The sequence below is a fragment of the Melospiza melodia genome, chromosome 2 (genome assembly GCF_035770615.1).
Source record: "Melospiza melodia melodia isolate bMelMel2 chromosome 2, bMelMel2.pri, whole genome shotgun sequence".
NCBI lineage: Eukaryota > Metazoa > Chordata > Aves > Passeriformes > Passerellidae > Melospiza > Melospiza melodia.
Genome location: NC_086195.1, coordinates 130895624 through 130923490, shown reverse-complemented (window position 1 = coordinate 130923490; position 27867 = coordinate 130895624). Strand labels below are relative to the sequence as shown.

Below are 27867 nucleotides of genomic sequence, written 5' to 3'. Positions count from 1 at the left end.
AGTTTTGAGTCCCAGGGATGGAGATTCCTCACCCTTTTGTCTTGGAATAACCTGTTTCAGTGCTTCATGTCTCTCCCAGTGTATCCATATTTCTAATACCTGGTCTGAGCAAAAAAAAAAAAAACAAAACAAAACAAAAAAAAAAAAAAAAAAAAAAAAAAAAAAACAAAAAACTGCAGTCACTTTTAAACAATTGAACATTGTTTAAATTATTGTCTGATAAGTTGCAACACTACAAAACACTGACAATGCTGTGCACACTCAGAGAAAAAAAATATAAAATATTTCTTAAAAACTTGTTCCAAAACACTTATTAAATAAATAAAATTAAGGGCTAATGAGTACTGGGAGGAGACCTTACACTTTAAAAGAGATAATTCAAAGAGAATTTGTTTCTGAAATGTATTTGAATTGTGTGATTTTAAAGCTGAGAAAGTATTCCCATTTTTACCTATTGCATACTGTAAAGAATTTTTTTCATTCAGGATGCTTTTGTTTAGTTTAACAAGATCTTCTTACAGGGAATAGCAGTTGTTTCAAACACTCTCTATCCTGAACTTTATATTTAGTGGTACTTAAAAAAGTTTTTAATTGTCTATTCTTTCTTTCTCTTCTCCTTTTCCTCTTCTATTTCCTTCTCTCTTTTCCCTTTCCTATTCTTTGACTTCCATTTCCCTTTCCTTTAATATCCACAAGTGCCTTTTATGGAAGTTCAATTTTTTTCAAGATTTGGTATTAAGTAGCTGGCTTGGTCATCATAAAGGTAGTCAAAGAAATATATCAATAAAAACTTGGAGAATGAGGTATTAAAGAGTGTATATTGTAAATATAAATTCCATTGTAGTGGTGATGGGAAACAGAATCTGTCAAAGCTAGATCCTGGTTGCACTTGATTGCTGATAGGATGATAATCAATAATCGGTACAAGTGGCAGGATTTTTTCATGAAATATTTGATTTTATTGTCAAATCAGTAAAACACAAAAATTTGAAGAAGATATCAAGATAATATGGTTTAATTTATCATTTGTCGTACAGATATTTTTTATAAACCTATAGCCTAAAAATAATACATGCATTGACTTTTTTTTTAATTACTGCATAGGTGATTTATTTTGTATGCAATTCCTGCAAGTGTGTTTCTGTTCTGAATAAAGCTGTGGGAGGTTTACTGATCTGATAATCTATCTCAATAGATTGCTTTTGTTCCAGGAATGTTTTCCTTTTTTTCCCTGTGTGCTCTGCTGTTATTCTGATTAAAACCAAGTTGAATTAAGGGTGTTTTTTTAAATAAATAAACTTCTAAAGAAAATATATTCATTTTTATACCTGAAGTTTGTTAAATGAAGAATCCCATCTTCTGTATTCATGAGGATTCAATATATTATAAATTATGTTGTCAATCCACAAATTTGCTCTTTTCTAGACACTTTAGTTTACACTCCTGCTTGCTTTATTTTCATTAATTTATAGTACTGTGCATTTTGTAACTATGATTTTCCCATGGATTACTTAACCTTTTCTGGCTAGTTTTTTTCTCAGTAGAAATAGGTATCAAAGAAAATCCCTGAATAGGGATGCTACTTTTGGTTCAGTTTGTATAGTGATATCTCAAAATCCAGCCCAGTAAAATTAAAAATTAAATACATGGAAGAAAGGAGCTTAACATGGTAATTGTGTTTTAATGTGTTATATATTAATATTAATAAAATATTACAGCTATTTTTTTTTGCCAAATGCATTTTTAATGTCAGCTACTGAAAAGTGTTTTGTAAAGAAATTACTCAAGTTAGTGAACATTAGATTATATTAATTATACCTGATCTACTACACTGTGTATCTCTATTCATGGGTTTTTATTTGTATTCACAGTTAAATAAATGGCTAATACTTTTATTCCAAAATAATGTAGTAATTATACATTATAGTGCAGAGAAAGATGGAAATTCTGGGAACAGAACCATTTTATCTGATTATTAAAATGATGACATTTGTTTCTGGTGTTTTAGGGAATTAAAGTTTGATGTTGTCGCCAATTTATGACAATGATTTCACTGACAGTATGATTTGCTATCATTATCTTTATTTCATAGAATGTGCAACTTGAAATATTTTCATTATTAAAGTTCATTTATTTGTGTTAGCTGAATTCTGACAGTTATAGCCAGATGCTTGAATGAGTATTTATGAAATTAATTGTTATTTGTGCAAGGCAGACAGATGGAACTGACACAGCCTGGCTCTTTCTGCATATGAATTAACATTTTGTCTATTGTGTAGCAAAATCTTTTTTTTATTTTTTCCCCTGTATTTCTCCCCTGTGGCAATTTTTAACTTCACTCTGTCAATATTTCTCTGAGCTAACTGTGAGTCTCAGCTAGAAAAAAGAGGTTATATACTGTTCCTCCTACTGTGCAAACACATAGAATAAACAAAACAGTTGTTGCTCATCCCAGGCAGACAGATTTTGGGCAACGTTCCTCATATTCTGTGACATCTACAGGAGTCTCAGACATTTGTACAGAACCTTATTACTTTATCACCTCAAGTTGCACACTGCTGTCTTCCCATCACTTTTTCTCCTGGCCTTAAAAGAACATGAATCATCACCACAATCCTGTTTAAGCTTCATAAAAATGCTATTCATTTTTTTTTTCCTCTGAAAGAGATTCAGGTATTTCCAGGGGACTCAGTTTTTCCTTGAGAGTAGTAAAATAATGAGTAATAGGTGCAGCAAAGTGCTGTTAAATGAAAACACTCCACTCATTAACATGCACAGTAGTCAGGCTGCACACATCCTCTGCAGTGATATAGATTCAGATTAAAGGGAGAGAAGTGAGAAAAAAAACCCCAAACCATCCTCAAGTTTGTAATGCTTCTTTGACAGAAATTTCACTCTGCCACCACAATCTCACATATATAGGAGTGAAGATGTTGTTTCAGCAACAGTGTCTCAGCTACTTTGTTTCAAAATAAATTTATATCCTTCTTCAGTTAGCTCTGACATCCTCAGGGGATTGAATTTGGAATAACATTGTTCTCTGCAGCAGATACCTCTCCAATGAGAGCAATGGAACAATGTGGTGTTTCTGTTAATTAACCTCATATGAGATCCACTTTGGGATTAACGGAGAGGAACTGTACTGCAGGCTCCCTTAACCTTCTTTTCCTTGGTGATGGTTTATGTAATATATCACAATTCTTAGAAGGTTTCTGAGGCAGATTACTTCAGTGAAAAGACAATTTAATATGCCAGACATTTTTCCTCTCATTCGGCTGTAATAAAGTAACATAAACAACCTACCCTGGACCAGAGAAGCAGCTGGGGAATTTTGTTTCGGTTTTACTGACTTGGATTTATGGTACAATTTATTTCACAACAAATCTTGTGTTAGATGCTGCTTTCCCATGGTTCATTTTGACAGCAGTTAAAATTCTGAGACAATAAAAGGAAGTTTTCTAGATTAAATGCTTGCAAGCTGTATTTTAAATAGTATGAAGTTCTTCATTTTTTTTCTAACATATTTCTGTGGGCTTTTTTCTGTACTGAGTTAATTTTTTCAATTTATTAGATTTGCTTGCAAATTACGAGAATCTATATAATAAAAAAGGACTTTATACTTAGTGTTGCTTAAACTTTAGGATTAACCTATTATCACATAATAGGTTAAACTTCATTTTTTATTCAGTAAGGTTTAATTATTTTCTGTTGTTGTGTTTCTTTTTAACTTCTGATTGACAAAATTAAAAAACCAAACTAGCAACAATATTTGTGGCATATCTTGCCAAAAATATTAATAATTTTGTATTAAAGCCTTAATATAGCATACTAAACCAAAGCCAATATACATGGTATCTTCTTGTGTCATATTGTCCTCCAAGGCTACCTTGAGATTTAAAGCCTCACTTATAAATGGATAACACTAAGCTCTGAGCTGTTGTGCACCATGTTAATTTATTAATTAACAAACTTAAATTAGATAATTTATTTAATTTGGAGAGCTCACAAGTGACTGCTCTGCTTTTCCCTCTTTGGAGTATTCCTTCCAAATCTACTCCTCAATCTAACTAGTCACTATGTGAATTATCTTGGCAAAATCAATCCACAAAATTGAATTATTCAGTTAAAACTCACAGATACTGGGATTAGAAAGAAAATATCTACTGATAAACAGCCAGAAGAAACTGGAAAATCGCCTGTGATACTCTGAAAGGGATTTCGCATTCAGTATATCTGGAACTTGATATCCATCAATAATTATGCCAATGCCATAATGTAAATATATGGTATGCAGTGGACTGGTTCTTTTCACATTTATGCACTAAATGTGAAAGAAATAAAAAAATATCCATTGTGCCCAGGGATATTTTCATGTGAGAAAAAAATTATTTGTATATGGAAAGATGAATAAGCTGATTTTACACTTAAATAACAGAAACAGACATTATAAAAAGAAACTTAACTAATTTATGAAGTATTTTCTTCCATTCTCAACTGCTAGCAAGCAGTGAAATTTTCGTTTCTCTTGGATTAATCTTTAGTCCTGCACTTTTGTTACACTCTTTGTGACAACTTCTTAATCTTAATTACTCCAAGTATTTTACAACTGGAGTATGTATTCTAATCCAGAATGGTTCTTTGTTTTCAGAAGGCCACAGTTATTATTTTTTCCTACATATTTAATATATGCACCTCACACCATCACTGATACTGAGTCCAGTTTTTGAGGACATATAATGGTAACAGATATGTCTGGATTAATTCCACAAATGTAATTGCAAAAGTCATTGTGTCTAGATACATAGTTCTGTGCAGGGGATTCTAAATTATATATCTATAAATATATATATTTATAAAGTATATAAAGTATATATGATTCTTTGAATACTGCATATATAATAAATTTTATTCATTTCTATAGGTCCCAGGGGTGCTTATAAAATTGGATCCTTAGGTTTCATGTAGCTAACACATTTGCATTTTTTTAAATGTAGACTCCTAGTTGTGCTTTTATGTTGTTTAAATTTTAAAAACATTTACAGTAGCACTAATATTTGGTATGCCCTAAGGTTTCTTTTCAGTGAAATTATTCATCCTTGGAAAGTAATCATGGCTGAAAGGCAAGTCAAATACTGCTACTGCTTAGTTAAGTTTTAAATTTCATCTTAACAGAACTCAATGATATATCTCCTAATTCTATTCTTATTCTCATGATGATACATTATTTTTTCATGACATGATTATACTTGAGACTTCAGTGTTTTTAAATCTCGTAAAATGATAAAGCTAAAGCATGCTGGAAGACATACAATTCTACTGCTCTATTTACAAGAAAACAATTATGTTTCAATGGCAAATTCATGCAAAATGCCCATAATAGAGTGTGAAATGTAGAAGTTACTCTTTTTCCAAATTCATTAAATGCCTTTAGCTTCACATTTAATGGGAAATCTGTCGGACTGCTGTAGAAACTAAAGAAGTAGAAATTCTAATAAATCTGCACTGAAAAGAATAACAAAGAGTATGGACAGAAATAATTATGCTTTCATTGGATATACGACTTGAAGGCCTAAAGCAACTAAAAAAATCCTTCGGTTTAATGAAAAAAATTAGGCTCCCTAGGGACTGTGAAAGGTACTACTGGCTCTTTTTTAGGATGTTACATTTCTACAACCACTTGCCAAGTGCAGGGCAGAATGACCTCCCTGCTCCTGCTGGCCACACTGTTCCTGACACAGGCCAGGAGCCTTTGGCCTTCTTGGCCACCTGGGCACACTGCTGGCTCATGTTCATGTCAGCCAGTGCCCCCAGGTCCCTTTCTGCCTGGGCACTGTCCAACTGCAGTGTCCCCAGCCTATAATGCTGCAGGGGGTTATTGTGGCCAAAATGCAGGACTTGGCACTTGGATTAATTAAGCTCCATCCCACTGGACTGTGCCCATCCATCCAACCGATCCAGGTCTCTCTGCAGAGCCCTCCTTTCTTCCAACAGATCGACGCAGACTCTCAGCTTAGTATCATCTGCAAATTTACTAATGAAAGACTCAACACCCTCATCCATGTCATCAATAAAGGTATTGAACAGAGCAGGCCCCAGCCCAGAGCCCTGAGGACACCCCTGGTGGCTGCCCCCAGCTGGATGCAGCACCCTCACCAGCACTCTCTGGGCCCGGCCATGCAGCCAGTTCCTAACCCAGCACAGAGTGCTCCTGTCCAAGCCCTGGGCTGCAGCTTTTCCAGGGCTGTGCTGTGGGACACAGTGTCAAAGGCCTTGCTGAAGTCCAAACAGACAACATCCACAGCCTTTCCTGCATCCACCGGGCAGGTGACCTGGTCATAAAAGGAGTTCATCACATGTTGTTCCCACTGCTGCTCAGGGAGTGGAGTCTTTCCCTTCTCCAGGGGGTCCCTCCCATGGGAGACATTTCTCCATGAACTACACCAAACTGAGTCCATCCCATGGACAAAATTTCTCCATTAACTTCTCCAGTGTGGATCACTCTTGCCCAGGATCAATTCTTTAAGGACAGGCTGCTTCAGCGTGGTTCCCCCACAGGGTCATAATTCCTACCAGGAAACCTGCAGCAGCATGGGATCCTGGAATGGGTCTGCAGGTCCCTGCCAGGAGCCTGTTCCAGCACAGGCTTCCCACACGGTCAAAGCTCTCTCTCAGCATCCATCTGCTCTGGTGTGTGCCTCTTCCATGGGCTGCAGGTGGAACTCTGCATCCCCATGGTCTCCCATGGGCTGTAGGGGCACAGCTGCATCCACATGGGCTGCACCATGGGCTGAAGGGGAATCTCTGGAGTTCTGGAGCAACTCCTGCCCCTCGTTCTGCACTGACCCAGGTGTCTGCAGGGCTGTTCCTCTCACACCCTCATCCTGCTCTTCTCTGGCCACAAATACATCTGCACAATAACTTTTTTCCTTCTTAAATATGTTATCACAGAAAGATGTTGTCACTGATGGGCTCAGGCCTGGCCAGCAGTGGGTCAAGCCTGGAGCCAGCTGGGATTGGCTCTGTCAGACGAGGGAGAAGCTTCTGGAACCTTCCAAGAGAAGTCAACCCTGCAGCAGCCTCGCTACCCAAAACTTGGGTGTGCAAACCCAATACATTGTGCTCACAATCTGAATATAAGATATTGCTCCCCATCAAGGTCTTAATTGTTGCCCAACACTGACTTCACTGTTCCTTCAGAAATTTAGCTTGCTCAGTCACAACAGTGATTTTATGCAGATGATAAAAGGGACTACTAGCGCTCAACAAAAAAGCTGATGTACTGTGATAAAACCAATGTACTGTCAGAATATGAGGCTCATTATTTACAAGTGAAGAAAGCAAATTATGAATTTTTCTTACTTTTCTTTTTATAAATTTATTAGTTCATCAAGTATTATTCTTTTTTTTTCCCTTTAGCTATGGTTGTTCTGAGCAATTTGGAACCAAATACAACCTATGAAATCAAAGTAGCTGCTGTAAATGGAAAAGGGCAAGGAGAGTACAGCAAAATTGAGATCTTTCAGACCTTACCTGTCCGTGAGTAAAACTTGTGCTGTTAAATTATTATTATTATTATTATTATTATTATTATTATTATTATTATTATTATTATTATTATTATTATTATTATTATTATTATTATTATTATTATTATTATAATATCTCTAGATTTGAATTATGATCCACCGTAGATAATGTTTCAGGTTTATAATCCACTCTCCAGTATATTATATAAGTTTTTACATTATTTCTCAGAAATCAGGTTTTTTTATTCCACCCTTTCAAGAAGTATGAGTGTACTTAAACTGGAGAATTTATCCCATTATCTTACGTTTTTGAGATCCAGAAAAGCTTTTATTTGATATAATGGAGCACAAACCATCAAAGATACTAGAATAAGAAATTTTTCTCATTGTTAACAGTCAGGGTATTATCCACATCTGAGAAGTGAATTGGCCATTTCTGGAGACATTTCTTCACCAAATTATGGTGCTATTGTTCTGCAATTATCAAGCATCAAATAGAAATCTCTTAAGCTATGGACGAAATTATGAGAATAAATTATTTTAACTATGACTACATGCAAATGAGAAATTCTATGAAATCAGTTTTGTATTTTTACTAACTATAGGCCAGAGGTTCAGATTAAACTATTGAGGGCAAATAAAAATTATTTTTGTCAAATTATCTTTAAATAGAAACAACAGTAAATAAATTAAATAAATAGAGAGAAGAAAAGCAAAGGAACTACCAGATGGCAGTGTACAGTAATCAAACAGATATGCTGAAACACATCAGCAGCTACTGCCAGACCAGTCTGTCATAAATCTGTTGCAACAGAACTGTTTCCTGAGTAGGGCATTACTCAGTGTAGCTAATACTGGCTCTAAGGGAGTGAACAACAAAAGTAATCTAACTACAATGAACACAAAATATTTCTGTGATATTAGATTAGATTACATAATTTATATCATATCATATCATATCACATTATATATTATGCTATATTATTATATATTATTATATTTCACTATATTGCATTATTCTTCTGTCCCAAAACAGTAACTTGACAGCTTTCAAATTTCTTTTTCATTGGAGCATATACATATTCTAAATATATTTCAGGACAGAGAAAATAATTTCCTATTACTCCTATCTGCATACTTGATGGAAAAATGACAGAAACTGAAAGACATTATACATATATATCTGATAACATTATACATGTTATCTGATAGAAAGCCTGATAAGTTTTGTGTTGTGATCTAAGTAAGTTTATACTTACTTTAATAAGTGCCAAACACAATACAATTATTTCTAAACAAATAGTATCTCTCTGGGTAAATGCATGTTTACAGATATTTTGAAGACACTTCAGTATATGTTCATTTAGCATCTCTTTTTAAAAAGTGTAATATAAAAATGCATATAGAAAAAATAATCTGTGAGTTTTTGACTAAGAAAGTGTCTGAAAATGGCTGTTAATCTTTGATTGCATGTTTAAGACTACCTTTATCTTCTTATTATAACTAAGACATTTGGGTTTAGGTTTAAAAATATTATTGTCTACATTTACTCTTGATGTTTACTTCCCTAAGAAGTTGTTATTCATCGATAACTTTTACTCTAGTTTTACTTGGTACATTTATGGGAGAGTAAACTTACTTAAAATTTTAAAACTGTATTGCAATTTAGAAATCTCACATAGGATTAAAGGTTATGGTTAAGTTATGGATGTTTACTTGCAAGAGAGTGTCATTTAAGCTTCAGGGTGAGTAGCAGGTCACCAGCCTTGATGAATTCATGACTAAATGATTTTGGAAGGAAATTCCATTTAAAAGTGTTGGAAGTCAGAAGGTCTCAAAGAAATGAATATTTCTTTCATCCTTCACATAATTTTATTTCCTTGTATGAGGAATCAACAATATAACATATTTCAAGCACAGTACTTCACATTCTTATAAAGTCTGTTTTGTAGTGCCTAGAATGGTCATATTGATTTTAATATTTTGATTAATATTATTATGGACAAGTTTCTTGCTGTAATTTAAGAGTTATCTCACTGCTGATTTATTATTATTATTGTGTACTGTTTGTTTCCTTATTTAGGGGAGCCTAGCCCCCCTTCCATTCATGGACAACCAGATAGTGGCAAGAGTTTTAAACTCAGCATAACTAAACAAGATGATGGAGGTGCCCCCATACTGGAATATATTGTCAAATACAGAAGTGTAAGTATTTCTGTCAATCAAAATAAATGAAATTATGCTTGTTAATATCTGTTTTTAATGCAGAGAAAAATGTTTATATTATTTTAAATTTGCCAAAGTGGCTTGCATTCTAGAAAATTATTTTAAAAAAAGCTATAGTATATTTTCTTTTGGAACTAAGTTGCAGCTGAAAACATATAAAATAAAAATTGGAAAAAAACCTAAAAATCAATCAGCTATTTCTAAAGGTATACTGAAAATTCATGTTACCAAGAAAATTATATTCTTTAATTATTGCATAGTAAAAGTGGGACATTTGTGTTCATCTTTTAAAAACACAGTAAATTAGCAAACATTTAAATCACACACTTAAAGGGTGCTTGAACAGAAAATTTTTAATCTAATTTAAATGCATCTGTATTGATAGAAAGCTACATTGGAGTGCTCCATATTAGCTGATCACATTTCATATCTTTTATCTGCCTGAATTCCAAGTCTCATTTTACAAAAGCCATTGTTGGGAATTTCATGAGTTTGAGGGCACATATCTGTTCTTAGACAGCTGTTGGGCAGAGTTTTGTGCATTCTGCCTTCTAGAAAGCTCTGTTTTGGTGTTTTCTCATCAAATCTGGCAAGTTTAGAAAACAGGATTTTCTTCAGTGTATAATGCATTTAAAAATTTGTAGATTTTTCATTCATGATGTACTGTGTTTAGAAATGATTGGATTGAAGAAGTAGCTGCAGAGCTGGCAAAAGTGACGTATTTCATTCCAGTGTAAATTTTTAAAAAATTTCCTTGTGTAGTACTTTTTTGAGTAGACCCATTTTACCTGAGTGTTACAGCAGAATTTTATGTCCATGAAGAGTCTAGAAAATTGGGAATGTAACATTGGATATCCAGTCATGTTAAATGGAAGGTAGTGAGGACTTTATTTATATACAGAAAGAATCAATTTTTGAGGAAGTGACTATAGAACCTGTTGGAATATTACCAAAAGGAAAAGACAGCTCCTTAATTTGTAATAGTTTTTTGTCACTTTTCCTCATATTTACTATAATGTAACTTTTTGTTTATAGTCTAGGGATTATCTGAATCCTAAACTATTATGTAACAAAACTCTCTTTTGCTGAATTTAACCAAAGAAGATTAATAGTGAAAATTATTTGATAAATATTTGGTAGCACTCTTAGGAGTAGTCTGGGGCAATGACCAGAAGTTATTCTGCTATCACTGATCCCTAAATCTTAATTGCCCTTTTTAAATTACTTTCTATCCAATGAATACAGCTGACATAAAAGAACATTAATAGCAAGGAAGATGAGGGTAGTAAAATATGCAATACAAGATAAAAATGGAGTTTAACAGGATTGAACTGCTAGTTGGATTACAATGCCTTTATTTGCCGCTGAGTACAAAATAAACAGTTTGGATATAATGCACTCATGCAGCATATGGAATTTAATCTTTTTTATGATTAAAATAAGATAAATTCTTTTGGTTCTATCCCAAAAAGTTTTTGGAAATCTAGTTTTGATCTTGTGTTTTCACTAAGGTACAATATTATAGTATAAAAATTATTTTTTCTGTGTGGTGTTGGAAGGTAAATGTGCAGTTTAAGCAGTAACTGGAAACTTAAAAGTTTGAAGAATGCTTTTCCTTGGACCTCAAACTCCTTGAACTTCCAATTGAAAAAGCAATTTGACTAAATTAAAGGCCTTTGTACAACAAAAGAAGCAGAATTTTTTTGTGTGTGTGTTTTAATCAGCAAGAATGAATGCTATTTAAAGTTCATAATTATCTGTTGACTGCTTCTCTTCCATCTTCCCCATTGGTCGTGTTTAATTAGCTTTCCTATAACTCTTGCCAGCCTCATTATTAGCACCTGGACCAATGTATTTGCTTACATGTTTGAAGAGCATTTTTGATAACAACCAATACATCAATGGCTTTTTCTTCAAAAAGTTAATTCAGCCATCTATAAGTTTTATACAGATTTATTTTTAAACTGGAGGAAGGACAGACTTTAATATATTAGAGCAATATTACAGCCTGGTTGAGGGCAAACAGTAAGTTTTTTTCTGGAAGTCATGTTTTTCATTCTGTTGAATATTCCTTTCCTAGCATCAGTTTCTTCATATTATGGGCAGGAATTACTGACTACAATCAGACTACATCAGCCTGACATTTTCTTCTCTATTCCAGAGTATTAGGTACTGTGCAATTTTTATGATTAGCAGCCTCAATTTTTTTCATGCTGTTGCACTAAGAAAGTTGAGACAGCCTGACAAAGCTTCACTGGTGTAGTCTGAGGCTCATGGCACACATTGACTTCAAAGTTACCTTAGGAAAGAATAGGAAGGGAGAGAGTAAAACAAGGGAAAATTGTTCCCTGGTATCCAGCTGGAAAGAGCAGTGATGGGAATTCTCTAGGGAAGCATCCTGTCTGGTGCCAGAGCTGAAAGCCAGCTACACTTCTCAGAGGAACTCTTTAATACTTTTTCATGGGGGCCAACTCAAACCTCCCTTTGGTTCTTCTGCTTATGGTCCTTCCAAAGTTGGGTGGGACACACATGATGATGTGCTGGTGTTTCGCATCAGATGTGAAGCTTTATCCATATTATTTTCCATAATTTATAAATTATGGAAATGTATACTCAATTGGTAAGTGGCTGTTATCTGATGGGGCCTTTACCAGGTGCCAGAGTAATAAATTAAAATCTAGAGGGGAGTGTTAACAAGACAAGGAGGGCCAGGAGGAAGGAGCAGTAGGAATAAAGGGACTGTCACAGCAGCTAGGACAGACAGATAAGAGACAGGCCGGCTTCAAAGCAGCCTTTGGAAAGTGTTGACACTGATTAGCTTGCTTCATAATGCTTAAAAAGAAAGTTCTGAATAGGTGTCTTAACATTTCTATACTGCCAGGTCACAGAATGCCAGCAGTAAGCTACAAAAACAGGAAAAAAAAATAGTATGGTGAGAAGAGGGTTGTTTTTGTTCTTCCCTGGCAGGGCAAATTTTAGTGAACATTTGGAATGAGAATGGAATAATAAAAATAACTCTTTTTTATGATTATGAAACTTGATATAAGCAAGTAAAATTTACTGAAGTGACTGGTTTTTGCAGGTCTAAAATTTGTTAAATTTTTTGAGCTGTGACAGGGTTACTATTGATGCTCTGAATTTTGGGAGATAAAAGTTTGATAGTTTATGTGCTTTACTCTGAAGCACATTCTCTCTTTTTTGACTGTGTTGATGTGGGACATGTTAACTTTGCTCCTTACTGGTGGGTTCTACAACAAATTTTATAGATATAGAATATTTTAAAAGAGATAATTTCTTATTTACTCTCACTTTGAGATACCTACCAAGAAACAGGGAAATACTTTTGCTTCTCTAGGTTCCAGTCTACCTGCCAGATCCTCTGCCTTTCTGTGTATTTTAACATCTTGTTCATTACCAGCTGTTTTGTGCTTGGTTCAGTATTTGCCCTGAACTTTATTACCAGACCTAGAAATCCCCAACCTGATGTAATTAATTCTTTTGAAGTCACTGCTTTAAATGATTCATTTTTCTTCTGTGAGTATTTCTTGATATTTTTTCCTGCCAGCTTTCAAGACAGTGGACGGTCTCCTGTCCATTTTTTCATCACACCATAATAAGCCTGTTTGAGCTGAGCTTTCAGCTCAACAATTTAGAGAGGATGGAGAATAAGGGAAGAGTTGAAGGGGGTTAATCACTTTTTCTCACTTTTTATGAGATCCCAGAGAATGTAATTTAGGATACAATATAGAATGACCAGTAAGGAGAGATGGTATTTTCCAGGCTAGTAAACTGCTGCCTAAACAATGAATTGGCTTTACTGTTGCCAGGTGTGCCCTCAGTTTGAGAAGCAGTCAAGCCATTGTAGACTGGAGTTTTACACTACTTTTGATTGGTTTTGTGGGTTTATTTGTTTCAGGGGAAGTGGGTTTGTTTTCGGTTTTGTCAGGGTATTTAGGTGGTTAGGTTACAGGTGTCTTAAAAACCTAGCTCTTAGACTCTTCTTAAATAAATTTGGCTGATGCTTATACTATGAAAAAAAAAAATAGACCCAAAAATATATAAAGCCAATATTTACACATTTAAGAAATAATGATGTATATTGTAGTTGATTTTTTTGTGTTAATATAAAGCTGAAGAGTAATGCAGGTGGGCAGTGAAATCCCCAGAACTGCCAGTCACCAGCTAGGTTATCAGTGGCCTTTTGTAAACAAGTGTTTCTGCATAATATGAAACAAAATAAGATGTTAATAAAGGAGCAGTTTAATCTCTGAGGTTGCAGATCCCATCAGAGTTTCTGTAAATGTGAATTTGTTGCTTGATATTAATGATTATTAAAGACATTTATGTTAATTCACCCCCCCAAACTAAACTACTGTTTGTAATTTAGAGGTTTCATTCTTTTTCTTGTATAACACTGTGCTTATGTAGAGCTTTCTAGAAATTTTGAGTATTAATAACAGAACAACCTAATAAGGTTCACAGTGATCTCTTATCATTGTCTTCAGCTCCTAAAGCTACAGTTGAGGGGCTCCTACATTAAATAGGGAGATTTGTGGGAAGATTTACCTGGCAGACCCATGATTTGTATTCTCATCCCTCTTTTTCCATTTCTACACTTGTAGTAAATCAAACATGGACACATTACTGAGCTCTGCTTATGAGAAAGTACTTGAAAATGCAATATAGCTGAAATAACAGCTGTAATGAAGGACATAGAAGTTATTCTCCTTTTTTTGTCTGGTTTTTTTGTTTGTTTTGGTTGTTTTGAGTTTATTTTTTGTTTTGCTTTTTGGGGTTGTTTTGCTTTTATTTGTTTTTTTGTTTTATTTTCCATATTTAAGAAGACATAAACAGACAGTACTCTGCTCAGAAGATTTAATGTCTGTCTTTAGAACACACCTTGCTCTCCAGACACTTTATTCCTCTTCCTCCTTACTTGTGTTTGTCACTCTTCAAAACATTTTTGTCTTTGCACTCAGGTCTTGGATTTTGGTTAATTTATCTCAATTCATCCATTTGGTTTCAGTTTCAACTAAATTATGGTATCTCTGGCATCGCATATGCAGGTATCTTGTGACATTTCAGCTCATTCATTATTTTTCACCTGTCCAAACTGTGGAACACCTGCCTTTTCACTTGTTCTTCTGTCTGCAGAAGTGCAACTTAATTCCATTAATGACATAGATTTTTGCACTTCTTTTTCAAAATATAACCGTATCTCTGTTTTCAATGCTGTTTTTTTCTGCAGCAACTGTATTAGCCTGAATCTCTAGTTTCCAAATTTAGGGGTTTTTTTGTCTTTCTCTGTTTCTGAAACCCTTTGGAATTCCCTGGTATATTCACATGGCATCTGTGCACAATACTGAGGTTACGTAGGGAACTTTTGATTCATGTTGATATTCTTTGAAATCTAGCTGCATTTTTTTGTAACTCCTCCCATACCTCACCAATTTCAACAACCATTAAAGTACAATGCTACATAACACTGCTATTCCTAATATCACTGAGGAGTACTTCCATATGCATTTTGCAATCAGTATTAGCTCCTTCTATTTCAGCAGTGCTATGCAAAAATGTAGTTTAAAAAAGGAGTTTAGTATAGTGACAATGTGAGTGGATTCCCTCAGGTGATTGCAATAGAAAGTATCCATCAGGATATGGGAAAATATCCTTAATAGGAAATACTGCTTTCACTGTATGATGAACAAACTGGTTGTACTCCAATGTATGTAAATTTTTCATTATTTTTAACTGACCTACCATTCTGATGTTTTACATTAGTCTAACACTGCACCAGGTAGGAATTTTCAGCTGGATGAAAATATTCCTGGAAACGGGTTTTGTTGGATTTTACTCATTCTCAGAACTATCATGTGACAATACCAATGCTAATGCAGACAAAGCAAGAAAGTTTATGAAAAGGTCAAGTCAGTATGGAAAGATCATCAGCCTCAGAGCTGATAACAAATAAATTATTGCAGCAATGCACACAAGGGAATTTAGTGTATCCTTTATTTTCTGAAAACTGGGCACAAATAAAAAGTAAGTCTAAGAGAACATGATTGGTCCTTGAACTCTCTAAATTAGTTGCTATTTTCTCTGAAACCTGTATCAGTGAAGAGCAAGATGCTTCGGAAAAGAACCTAAATATAAGCTACTGAGCACCATGCAGCTAAGAAGTTCTACTTTCTGGTATTGTAAGTTTGTCTGACTTTAAATTTTCCCATATGGTTTTATGGGAAAAAACATAGACCCACTGATTGGGTCTATGTTTCTGTAGGGGTTGGATGGCCAGGATCTGTCTCTCAAGAGATATTTGAGCCATGCTATTGTACCTCAGTGTCTTGTAAGGGTAGGACTGCATGGATTCTTGCTGACTGTTATTGGCTGTCCTTTGAACAAGAGGACTTTTTTGTTTGGCAATATATATTGTTTTATCCTTCTACCTATTAATAATTGTGTAATTTCTATTTGTATAAAAAATAGATGTATTATGCACTCAAAGTAGCGATTGCAAAGGTAAGAACTCCAGGTTTATGAAATGCCAGAATTTAGTTAGCAATCTAAGTCCTCATTTGCTCTCTATGTATAGATGTCTTAATTACCTGAACTAGGAGAAATTATGAGAATCCTTTTCTGTCTAGAACACCATCCTAAAGATTTGCATGTATCCCCTCACAGGTGTAGACGTAGTACTTCGTATATTCTCAATGATGTTTGTATTCTTGCATACAACCTGTTCTGAAAAATGTTTCCAAATTGCTACAATTAGTGTATATTTTGTTAAATAACTAATGTGTGATATAAACACAGCTGGACTCTCAAACAATTCAAGAATTGGTTTAATGGCAAGTTTGTTTGAATGAATATTGATCAAAATGTAATTGAAATGTCTGTATGAAATAAACTTCTTACATAATTTATTTTTAGCATTTTATTATATAAGTGATTAGCCTGCTGTTCTATAAAATAAAACCCAGTATTTGAGCAAAGAATAAATTGAAGCCAAAAAGTTTAAAAGGATTGACCACAAAATTCTCCAAATCCACATTGTGGAAACTTGATAAGGAGTAGTCAAAATTACAAAAAGCCGAAGTACTCAGAACTCCAAAATTAGATTTGTGTTCATGACCTCTGGCGAGGCAGCTCCATATCTTTATGCATCATGTGCCTACAGACTTTAGACAAATAAAACAAGAGTCTGGGAGAATTGAAACAAATGTTTTCATCTTTACAGAAAGATAAGGAAGACCAGTGGCTGGAGAAAAAAGTCCAGGGTAGTAGAGACCACATCATCTTAGAGCATCTTCAGTGGACCATGGGCTACGAAGTACAAATTACAGCTGCCAACAGACTGGGTTATTCTGAGCCAACATTGTATGAATTCAGCATGCCACCAAAGCCCAACATTATTACAGGTAAGTTAATTTCTTTGTGCTTTTTTCTCTATTAATTATTTCCAACTCATCGTACACTGTGTATAGTTTAGCATAACGTAACTGAAGTCTTGGACTAGAAAAATGTGAGACCCCAGATTTTAATATCAGCAAAAAATTTATTTGGGACCTTTAAATGGGACCCTGTGTCCCACTTTTCTCTTAGTAATAAAGTAATTTTTAAGTATAGAAGAAACATTGATTCTTAAACCCTGTTGATGACACTCAACAAAAAGTACCATCTTTACGATACACCTGCTTTTCCAGTTGCCTTGTACTGCCTGTTGTCTGGTTAAGCCAATTTTCTAGAATTCTTTATTTAATTTCCATGTCTACATGTGCTTTTAGCTACACATGTAATAAAAGCATTTATTTTAGTGTCTGATGAGGTTAAGACTTCAAATAGTCTTGTTTAGATACTGAATGGATGATTCACCCTAACACAGTGATCAAGCAGTCTTCTATGAGGCTGATTTACAACATTTGAAATCTATAGAAACTTTGTTCTTATTTTTAAGTCTGCAAATAGGAAGGTTTGAAATTCCATTTAAGAAACCTCATTTTAGTTAAGAGTGAGTGTATGAGTTTTAATGCTTCCCAATGTAAGGGGTTTTTTTTTAATACAACAATGAAAAATTCTTTAGTTAACAATAAACCTAAAATAAGGTATTTTCTGGAGTATTATGAGTAATTTTGATTTTTATTAAAAAAATGTTTTGAGGAAAATATTTAAAACTTTCTATTAAAATTATGAGCTGCATCTTTAATAGTTATTTCCAAATTAGATCAGTATCATCATTACCACTTGCAAAATCAAGTTCTAAATACTCTAACACAGTATTTCCTGACTGCCATTTTTCAAAATGTTAGTGTATTAGAATCAACAAAGAACTTGCCAAATAAATACAATGGCAAATATATTAAAATGTAAACCTTATTTATACCTGTATTTCAATCTGAATACTTGACTAGCACTGATAAAGTGCCAATAAGCTGGAATGAGTCATGAAAATTTTGAAATACCTGGCTATTTTTATTTCTTGTTTATTGTAAGTTTCCTTCCAATATATTTTCAGGAAATTTATCTCAAGATCTCTGCAACATGTTTGAATATTCCATAGAAGTTTTTTTTTTTTTTAATATTGGAAGCATCCTTACCTTTTATTTATTATAAAGAAAACACATTTTAATTCATTCATAGACTCAGATCCAGTTCTAGTACAAATATTTGTTTATGCACTTGAATTGAAGTAAAGTTGATTTGCATCTTGATTGAAATTTAGGGTCTCAATAGGTTCTGTGTACTTGTTTTTAAACAGGCAGGACCTTGTGATTGCTATCATTCAGAAATAAAATTTCCTGTGATTGAAAAAGAAAAGGGAGAAAAAATGTAGGGAAATTCATTGTCCTGAGGAAATAAAGATATCTGTCAAGTTGAAAAATAAGCAAAAACTTACTGAGGGGAGGGATAAGCCACTTTTCAATTTTGCATAGGTGAGAAAAAAATATTATTTCTTTTGCAATGAATACCAACTTTAGCCTTTTATAATTATGTAAACTATTCTGTATTATTGCCATAGCTGCTGTAGCAGAGAAACTTAATTCTCCTCAGTAAATGATACCATAGGTGGTCTCTAGACATTCAAGTAAAAAGTAGCTTAGATAATTTAATTTCAGAAGGAAGATAGAGCATTTCTCTCTAAAAAGAGTTTTATAGGTGCTTAGGGGCTTTTTCCTTTCAGTGCTCTAACATAACCTCTAAGTAGTTGTAAGAACTCTGTTACACTATTTAACTTCAAGTCTTCTTTATGTGAATCATTACTGCAATTATGATTGTGGAACTAATTAGTTTCCTTGACAACTGTTTTTTCAAAGTCTGAAAAAGAGTGTGAAATTCCCATCACAAGAACATTCTGTAGGCAATTTTTTAAAGTATGTCAGAAGACGTTTAGAATCAGTGGAACATTAGTCTTCATATTCATGAGTCAGCACGATTATCTTGTTTTGAAATGACATAATATTATAACTATGATATAACATTATACACATACATACATAATGCTACAAAAATATGAGTGTAATCTATTAAAACACAATAGAGTTTATGTATAAAATGCTTAAGTTTGAGTAGAAATATTCTGATGCCAGTTAACTCTGATGATGCACTATTTGTTTGAGGCTTTGGTATTAACAGCTAGGTGTCTACAGATAAATTTTAAACAGAACATAGGCAACAAGAATGAAACTGAGTAGACTTTTGTATGAAATCTTCATCATTTGTCCTCTGCTCTCTCAGTAACTACAGTAACTGACATTTCTTTCATATTATTAATGTAACTATTAGGAAAGCCTCTAAGAGTCCCAAAGGTGTTCTTGTATTTGTCCAAATTTGTGGCATTTCAGCTGAACTGAATGTTTATGTCTGGTCCTAAATTTAAAGAGAAATAAATCTGCAGACCCTATGTATGCAATCTCATGAATATTACTTATCCCAAGCATATCTTGTTGGTTAACTGCATATAAAAAATACCCTGGTGAAGTGTAGCAAGCTAATGCAATAAATCAGGGAGGTTGAAAGAAGACTGAAGGGAGATGGAAGCAAGGACATGTTGGCTGTCCTTCAGTGTGCACTTAATAGGGGAATAGGAGTAGTCACAAGAACTAAAACCCTGCTTCTAAATTCTCCAGAAGGAGCTTGTTTGTGCTTTCAAAAGCCATTGGATATCAGGCAGAAGTAGCAATCCCTGGGGACAGCAACTGGGAGCCAAAACTCCACTTATGTGAATATACAGCTCCTGTGGGCACTGAATCCACAGCTTCTGCTTCCTGGTGAAGTGTGCAAGTACCAGCTCTGGCTGCAACTCAAATCCCATGGCAGCACAAAATGATGATCTTCCAGTAATAGTTTTAGGTCTGGGAAGGAGCTTGAGGCTGCAAACTGCTCTCTGGCATCAGCGAGGTGCATAAATGAGACAGACATTCCCTTAAATTTTCATATGGTTGGCCTCAGCAGCCTCCAAATGTAGATCTACTTATTTCATAATGTATCTTCCTAGGCCTGTGACACACTATCCATTCAATGAGCCACTTATATTTGCGATTAGTTCCTTACAATTTGTAATCCTTATAATATATATAAGTGTCCAGATTTTCTAAACAGTTCATCAATGGAAACTTGCACTGACTTTGAGAAATGCCAGCAAAAAACCTTCTTAAAACATATTTATTCATGTGTGTGTATATATATATATACATACATATATATATACACACCATTACACCATTTTCCTTCCTACTTTTCTGACTTATTTTTTGTGGTTACAATTCTATATCTGAATTTCTCATTTCACTTAGGCATATGGACATGCATTTTAGACTCATTCCTGGAGAAAGAGTGACACAGTCTTAGATGTAGTATTTTATGTGTTCCAAAATCTCACTAGGGATGTCAGTTAACAACACTTGCAGGCAGGTACAACTCCGACCTCAGTGTGTTTGCCTCTGAGTGAAGTATTTATCACACTTTTAGTGCTGATTTGTAATGTTTTATAAAATTTGCTTCTGGTTTATCTATACTGCTAAGCTTCTAGCTCTGTGGGATTTTCAAAGGAGCAGAGTGCTTTAGTTTTTCATCCACATTAGGAGAGCATGCACTAACCTCTGCAGCCATAAAAGCCCCTGGGAGCAGCTCAAGTCCATTAGCTCCTAGACCTGATTCTACACCCCCTTTGTTTGGGCCCTTTCATTCTTTCTCTACAGTGAGAAAACAGAGATCCTGTCCTTGTACCCCACAGCTGGCACAAAAGTGACCAAATCTGCTGTCATCCTGAACCATTACAGTTGCAGCCTAAAAACACATGTTGAGGTTAATACTAAATCTCAAAAGAAGATGGAATGGAAGGTGCTAAAAACGATCCTTTCTGATAGTGTTAAGTATATTTTCAGGAATTACCAGCAGATTTATGAAAGTGCCATTTTCCAAAGGCTCTATTCCAGTCAGCGCTGTTACTTTGAAAGGCCAGTAGATATATTAAAAATGGTTGCAAGTTGTGTTTTATCACGTTTTTTTTTTCTTTTCACTAAAAGTTAATAACTTGGTGCAATAGTGGGAAAATGAAAAAAATTTGGATATAACAAGAACCTCTTAGATCTATTTTTCTTACTTTGTGATATTGGTTGTTTGAGATTTTTTTGTTGGTTGTTTTTTTTTTTTTCCAATATTGCATGAACTATGAGTGTAATTTTTTATTGTCTGAAAATGTTTTAATCCCTTGAACATCTCATTTATTTTTTTCTGTGCACGTGTATCACCACACTTTAAATCATGTACTGGGAGGCAAAAGAGGAACAAAAATACATAGTATTTTCTCTCATCACTACCAATGGCAAAGATGATAATCACCATGATTTTTATGAGTAGTTTTTCCATAAACACCATGGGATCTGCAGTGGTCTTGACATGAATGCAAAATAAAAGCATCTCTTTTCATTGCTTCAAGTATATGTGTATATATTTGGGGTTGCATTTATGTATATACATTTTATGATGTATTACTAGAGCTTTTGAGCTATATGGACAGTGTTTTGTTAGAATGGAAGCTAATTTTTTAAGCCAGAAACTCAAAATTACTAATTACAGCAAAACAGAAAGAAGTTTCCCTGGTTCTCACAGTTTTCATCCAGGGCAAGTATTTTTCTTAAATTTTGCTCTCAGTCAAGCAATCAGGTGACCTTTTGAGGATATAAATAAATGCTATATGATTTCATCTGGGTAGCTGGGGTAGGTTTTTTTTTGCCACCTCCTACAATCCCAGAGCATATTCCCTTGCTGCAGCCTATCTCTCATACCCATTCAGCCCATGGGCTATGTGGGTGCCCTGGCACAGTTTCCCAAGCTCTAAAGGGCAGTGCCCCCTTCTCTAAAATGTTGACTTACCCCTGACCATATATCCACTAAGAGAAGCCAAAAAGCCACCTTCCTCACTCATGTTCTGTTTTCCACCACAAAAGAGTGCAACATTTGTTGACTGACCATTCCTATGGGCAGACTTCCAAACTGAACAGCTCTTGTGTCCTTTGAAGCACTTTTCCTAGATTTTAAATCATTTCATATCTGTTTGAGATTAGATTTTATGTGATTACAACCAAGTTCAAGGACAGTGTATCCCATGAGATCAGGCTTGCATGGCCGAGGCCTCTGCTGTGGTTTCCATTAACCTTTCTTGCCTGGAGAGCACGTTGCTGCCTCTTGTTGAACTTGGTGTCCAGTAGGACCCCCAGGACCTTTTCTGCAAAGCTGAATTCCAGCTGGGTGCCCTTAGCTGTGAACTGGGAACCAGGATTGCTTTTTCCTGGGACAGGGGTTTATATTTCCTCTTGTTGAACTTCCCAATGTTCCTACCAGCACATGTCTCTGGCCTGCCAAGGTCTCTCTGTGTGGCAGCACAAGTGTCTGGTTCCTCAGCCACTCCTCTGTGTGCCATCAGAAAAGTTGCTGAGTGTACTCAGTGCCCCATCACCCAAATCATTAATGATGTTGAACAGTATTGAAACCCATATTGACCCCCAATTTGACTCTTGGTGCCTATTCTCAATTCTAGGAAATTTCATCATTAAAAGTTAAATTAGAGGAATTATGGGGACTTTTAGTCTTCTTTTGTATTCTCTTTCCATAGAAAAAGCTATAAAGGTTGCCAATAGGTACTTGAGCCAGGATCAAATGTCATCACTTGTGGCTTACAAACTGCCTGCTTAAATCTCCATAAAAATACTGTAGAATCTTTCAGGAATGGCTGATTTTAAGCCTATGTTTTGTGACTACACTGCCTTTCCATGTGTGTGTGTGTGTACATTCATAAATATCCATCAGTTTGTGGCTTCTGAAAACTTTTGGATATAGCTGAAAATTTCACTAAATTTGTCAGAGAATGGGGGCTTCAAAATTAAAGCATTCCTGTAATTTCCTTCTAAAATATTATCTGAAAATAGAAGTAAAATTCTCTGTAGTGCAGTAGGAAAAATGTTGTATTAAACCCTCACACGTTTCTAACAATTGGAATGATTTGGAAAAGACTAGTTTGAATTTTCTGACTTTTGATCCTTAAACCAACCTTGACAGCCACCTTAAATTTAAACCACAAAAGAAAAAGAAAAAGCACAGAAGAAATTTGAAGGATTTTCACAGGTAAAATTTCCATCCCACAGATCTGAAATTTTAAGTTGGTAATTAGTGTCTCTTTTGTACGATTTTGTGCATTACAGGATTTCTCAGTCTGTCTCTACAGATCTGACTAGTTAGGGCTTTAGCTAAATCTAAAATGTAGAACAAAATGCAGGAGTGAAAAAGGAAAGCCTGTGGCATGTCAGTCCCCTTGGAGCTCTGATCATATTCCCAAGGCAAGGAAGAGCTGCAGCATTACCCTTGTGAAGTTACCCGACTCATTTTCTCATAGGCTGAAGGATATTGTAATTCCATAATAAGAGTTTGAAAATGAAGGCTTTTGTCTGACTTTTGTTCAGATCTTAATCCTGTGCCAAAAGTGTAAATTAAATTCTTCAGCCGATATTGCTGTGATGAAAGAATAATTTTGTTATTTTCTGAAAAGGATAGAGATATGAAATGTATCTCTGAGGCCTCCTGCTTTGAGGAAAAAGGTTGGTAGGACTCACACCAATCAGATTAATTAGCATCTAAAACTTCAGAAAGGTAACAGCCCCTACAAAACCTATTTGGTTTTGTTTTTCAAACCAGTAGTAGAATTTGCTGAGTAAGAGCCATTTCTCATCAAATCCTGGAGATGATCAGTGTTGAAAGTGATAGAGCATGTTCTTGCTCTAGGCTCAAACCAGCTGTTTGCTCCATTCCCTGCAAAGAATAAAGTTATTACATGAAAAGGGATAGAAATCCCTCACTTAAAGTGATAGAACTTATTTGATATGAATCAGAGAGAGAGACAAAAAGGCTTGCACCATCAAAAATGTTAACAGAAAAAAAAATAATAAAATGTAATTCTTATGGTACAGCTATCACAGACATTAACTACCACTGAATAGCAGTGGAGCAGCAATCAAAGAGCTATTGTGTATTCTCGGAATTTCTGCTTCAAAAGGAATTTAATTTTCTTTTATCATATGAATTTTAGTTTGCTTTTCTTTTTGAAAGCTATGAAGAAAAAAGAAAATCACTTTAGATGTTGAATGTTGAAGTGCAAGGCCACACTTTACATTTATGGTACTCTAATCCTTATTATTTGTTGCAGGTAATTGCTAGCATTAGGATGATTTGTAATTAAAATATCCCTGAGTGCCAATTAAAACATGAAATGCTTAGGTATATTCTCTAAAAATATTTAAAACCTGAATTATTGAAGTAAATGTGGAATTTTAATGTTCTCAAGGGGTTTTTTTTGTTTGTTTGTTTTTTTAATTTGTTTGTTTGTTTGTTTCTATGAGTATATGGACCAAACTATTTAAGTCTTAAGAAAAAGAATTGGTTGTGAATTTTGAATGGCTTGAACACAATATGTATCCCTGGAAACATCACAGTAGAGATATGGCTGAGGATGGAATAATGTCCATTGTTCTTAGTTTTCCAATTGTTCTCAGTTTATTTATATTGCTGCCTTTTCTACTTGGTAGTTATCTGCATGAGATAGTTATGCATGTATTTGTGCAACAGGGGCATTTCTGTGATAAGAAAAGCATTGGTTAAATATTATGCATACAAGAATATATATGGCTTTATAGTTTGCTTCCATTTGCTTTATAGTTGCTTCCACTACAATTTCTTAAATCAGTTTTAAAGTAAGGATTTAACCAAGGTTGTTGCTTATACTGAAATGCAAGGTTTTTTACATTTTCATTTCTTTTGAAGTCTTTCTCAAAATATTAGTTTAACACTGGTATTAATCACTACCAACATAATTATCGTGTCACTGTAGCTGGGAAAAAAATCTAGTCAGTACATTATATATTGAATAAGTTTGACTCTATTATTTGCCAAAAAATGAACCTTCAATATAAATATTTGTAGAAAAAATATATTCAAACTTTGTAATTGTAACCAGACATACTGTGAGGATGTGAATATCTAAGAAGCTTCTTTGTTCCCACTTTAGTGCCAAAGTCAATATCTAATTACTGAGCTGCATGTGTTAATTGCACAGGTCATTCATATTTTAATTGGACCTGTGTCCATATTATTGAAGCCAGTTTTCCTGGTGGCCCATTGTGATCTCCTACAATAATTCAGGAACAAGATAAAGCCATTAGCAAGGAGAAACAGATAAGTTTGTCTCTTCTTGTGCATGACTGAAACCTTCTTTTTGTGTAATTATTGACACAGTTCTAGTTTCTCCTTTCAGCCTACAGGCTGGTGTTTCTCCTTGCTTTCAATACTCCTTGCTTTAAACAGTCAGTAGTCACTATTTCTGAAAGTTACAAGACAGAGTTACATGGCAGTTTTGTGAGTTCCAAGTGCCTCCAACATAAAAGTCAAAATTGTATTTTAGGTTGGACTTGGCTGAATGGTCTCAGGGGGAAGCAAGAAACTTGCTTCAGGTTAAGCGCTTAAATAAATTGTATTAAAATTAGACCAGTTTGCTGCTTTGATTGCTGAGGAGGACCACATTGCTGCTATGGAGGTACACCTTTTCCACAATTTTAGTATTAGATTATATAGATTTGGCTGGGGTACTTCAATGGTTGCCATTCCATCTATGTTTTACTCATAATTTGATGTTTTCGTTAGAATAATGTCTTTCAAGTGACTGTCTTTGGCACAATGTAAATATTATTTTTTTTCTTTTTTCTTTCCCACTGTCACTTTTGTTTCCTTTTGATACTTTCTTTTTCATGTCATCTCAACTTTTCCACTTTTTTTCCTCTTAAAATTTACTTCTTTTTCACACTCTTGATTTTCTATAACTATTCTTATCCACACAGACAGATGCTGTGAAGCTCCTAGACGTGAAAATGGAGGCCAGTCCCTGCAGCTGAATGCTGCTGTTTTCTCTCTCACTGTAGTCATAAGTTTCTGGTGCATGTTTTTGTACTGTTGATGATAAGACAAGCAATATGTATTCTTCCTCTCTCTCCTAATTTTTTATTTGCTGGAAAATAAACACAGACCTTATAAAATTTGTACTTTTCTATAGCTCTTCCAAAATTTCCATTCCTAGTCAAGATCCCAAATAGAGTAATTACTTCAGTCTGTGCATGCAAAATTATTCATGGCGCCTTTTGGAAGCCTGGTGGGTTTTGTGAGAAATTCAAAAGATGATGCTTGACACTCTGGTCAGACAGAGCATGGAGAATCTGACTTACTGAATTTGATCAAGGTGGTTTGGTTCTATTTTCTCAACTAGATTTTGATTATAAGAAATTCATGCAGAGACCTTACCATTGTCAGTCATATGGCTTTCCAGCTACACCACCAATTCATCTTCCAGGAGAATATTTTCATTTTGTACTAATGCTTTGCAAAAAATTTTTCCTTTCACTGGTTCTTGACACAAGGTACTTAAAACTTTATGCTTAATAAAAATGGTTTAAGTCCAGTCTGGATGGAGCTCTGAAATACCTGGTCTAGTGGAAGGTGTCCCTGTCCACAGCAAAGGGTTGGATGATCTATAAGGTCCCTCAAAACCCCGGCCATTCTGTGGTTCTGTGAATACAGACATGTTTTGTACTTTCTAATGGATTTTAACAAGCATGTCTTCCCTAACCAATTATTTATGAATTGTTTTAGTTCGTAGTTGTTAATTTAAAATACTTTTTCTGTGCCTCTCCGCAGACATGCCTCAGCACATAAAACAGGTCCCTGCCCACCAAAGTCACTTTGTGTGGCTGCAAAGGTGCCACATTTCATTTCATGGCAACTGTAGGACTTGGAAGCTCCAGGGGTTCAATTTTGACCTGTAGTAAAAATGGAAAAACCATTATTTCCTGGTTTATATATGAAAAGCATGGCTTATGAGGTCTGCAGCAGTGTGTGCAAAACCTCAGGAAAAAGATTTTATTAAATAAGAGTCCATATATATATTTTATTACATATATTTGATTTTAAAATTTATGTAGTTGTCTAGGTTTATGGTTCATTTCTCTGTTGCATACAGAATAACCCAAGATAGCAATGCACTTTAAAACTAAGGCAGAGTTAAATATTTATTTTAAGACAGCTCCCTTCAAATTGTTACTTAATATAACAAACATGATGAATTACCTGTATATGATGATTTTTTCCTCCTTATAGTTCATACCTTTTGAGACCTAAAAAAAGTTATCTTACAAATTGGAAATCAATTGGTCAAATTTAAGTATCTATATATCTTCACTCAGTTAAAGAATTTTCTTATTTCTAAGAAATAATGATGATTTTTGCCAGTTTTGAAATATTTTTGGAAGTCTTTCCTTTAGGACATAAAAAAACCCCTATCCTCATCTAAACCAGCTTACAATCATTTTAGAAAATTGGACTATGTCACAAGTAATGTGTCTCCAGTGTGTAAGTCTATGGAATAATTTATTGATGGAAATACTTTTTTTAACTAGTTTCCATATTTAGTGCAATGAAGTGGCTGGAATTGAAAAGATTGCTATCTAGAAAACATTAGTTTCATTGTGACCTGCAGATAAGCTCTCACTTAAAGTCAAGCCACTGTTCCATCCATGGCCCTTGC

The 27867-nt window shown here is 34.6% G+C and overlaps 1 protein-coding gene across 2 annotated transcripts in view; it reads left to right on the top strand.

Annotated features, from left to right (window-relative positions):
* The window catches only part of NCAM2 (neural cell adhesion molecule 2), a 273486-nt gene that overhangs the window by 218221 nt on the left and 27398 nt on the right, over positions 1-27867 (top strand). Inside the window, exons 13-16 of one of the 2 annotated variants that reach the window (XM_063150026.1) lie at positions 7417-7536; positions 9610-9731; positions 16990-17170; positions 26132-27467. In XM_063150026.1, the coding sequence (XP_063006096.1) occupies positions 7417-7536; positions 9610-9731; positions 16990-17170; positions 26132-26247 (539 nt within the window). In that variant the 3' untranslated portion in view covers positions 26248-27467. Of the gene's footprint in view, positions 1-7416; positions 7537-9609; positions 9732-16989; positions 17171-26131; positions 27468-27867 lie in introns of those variants that run through there. The other variant, XM_063150025.1, reaches the window with a different exon arrangement.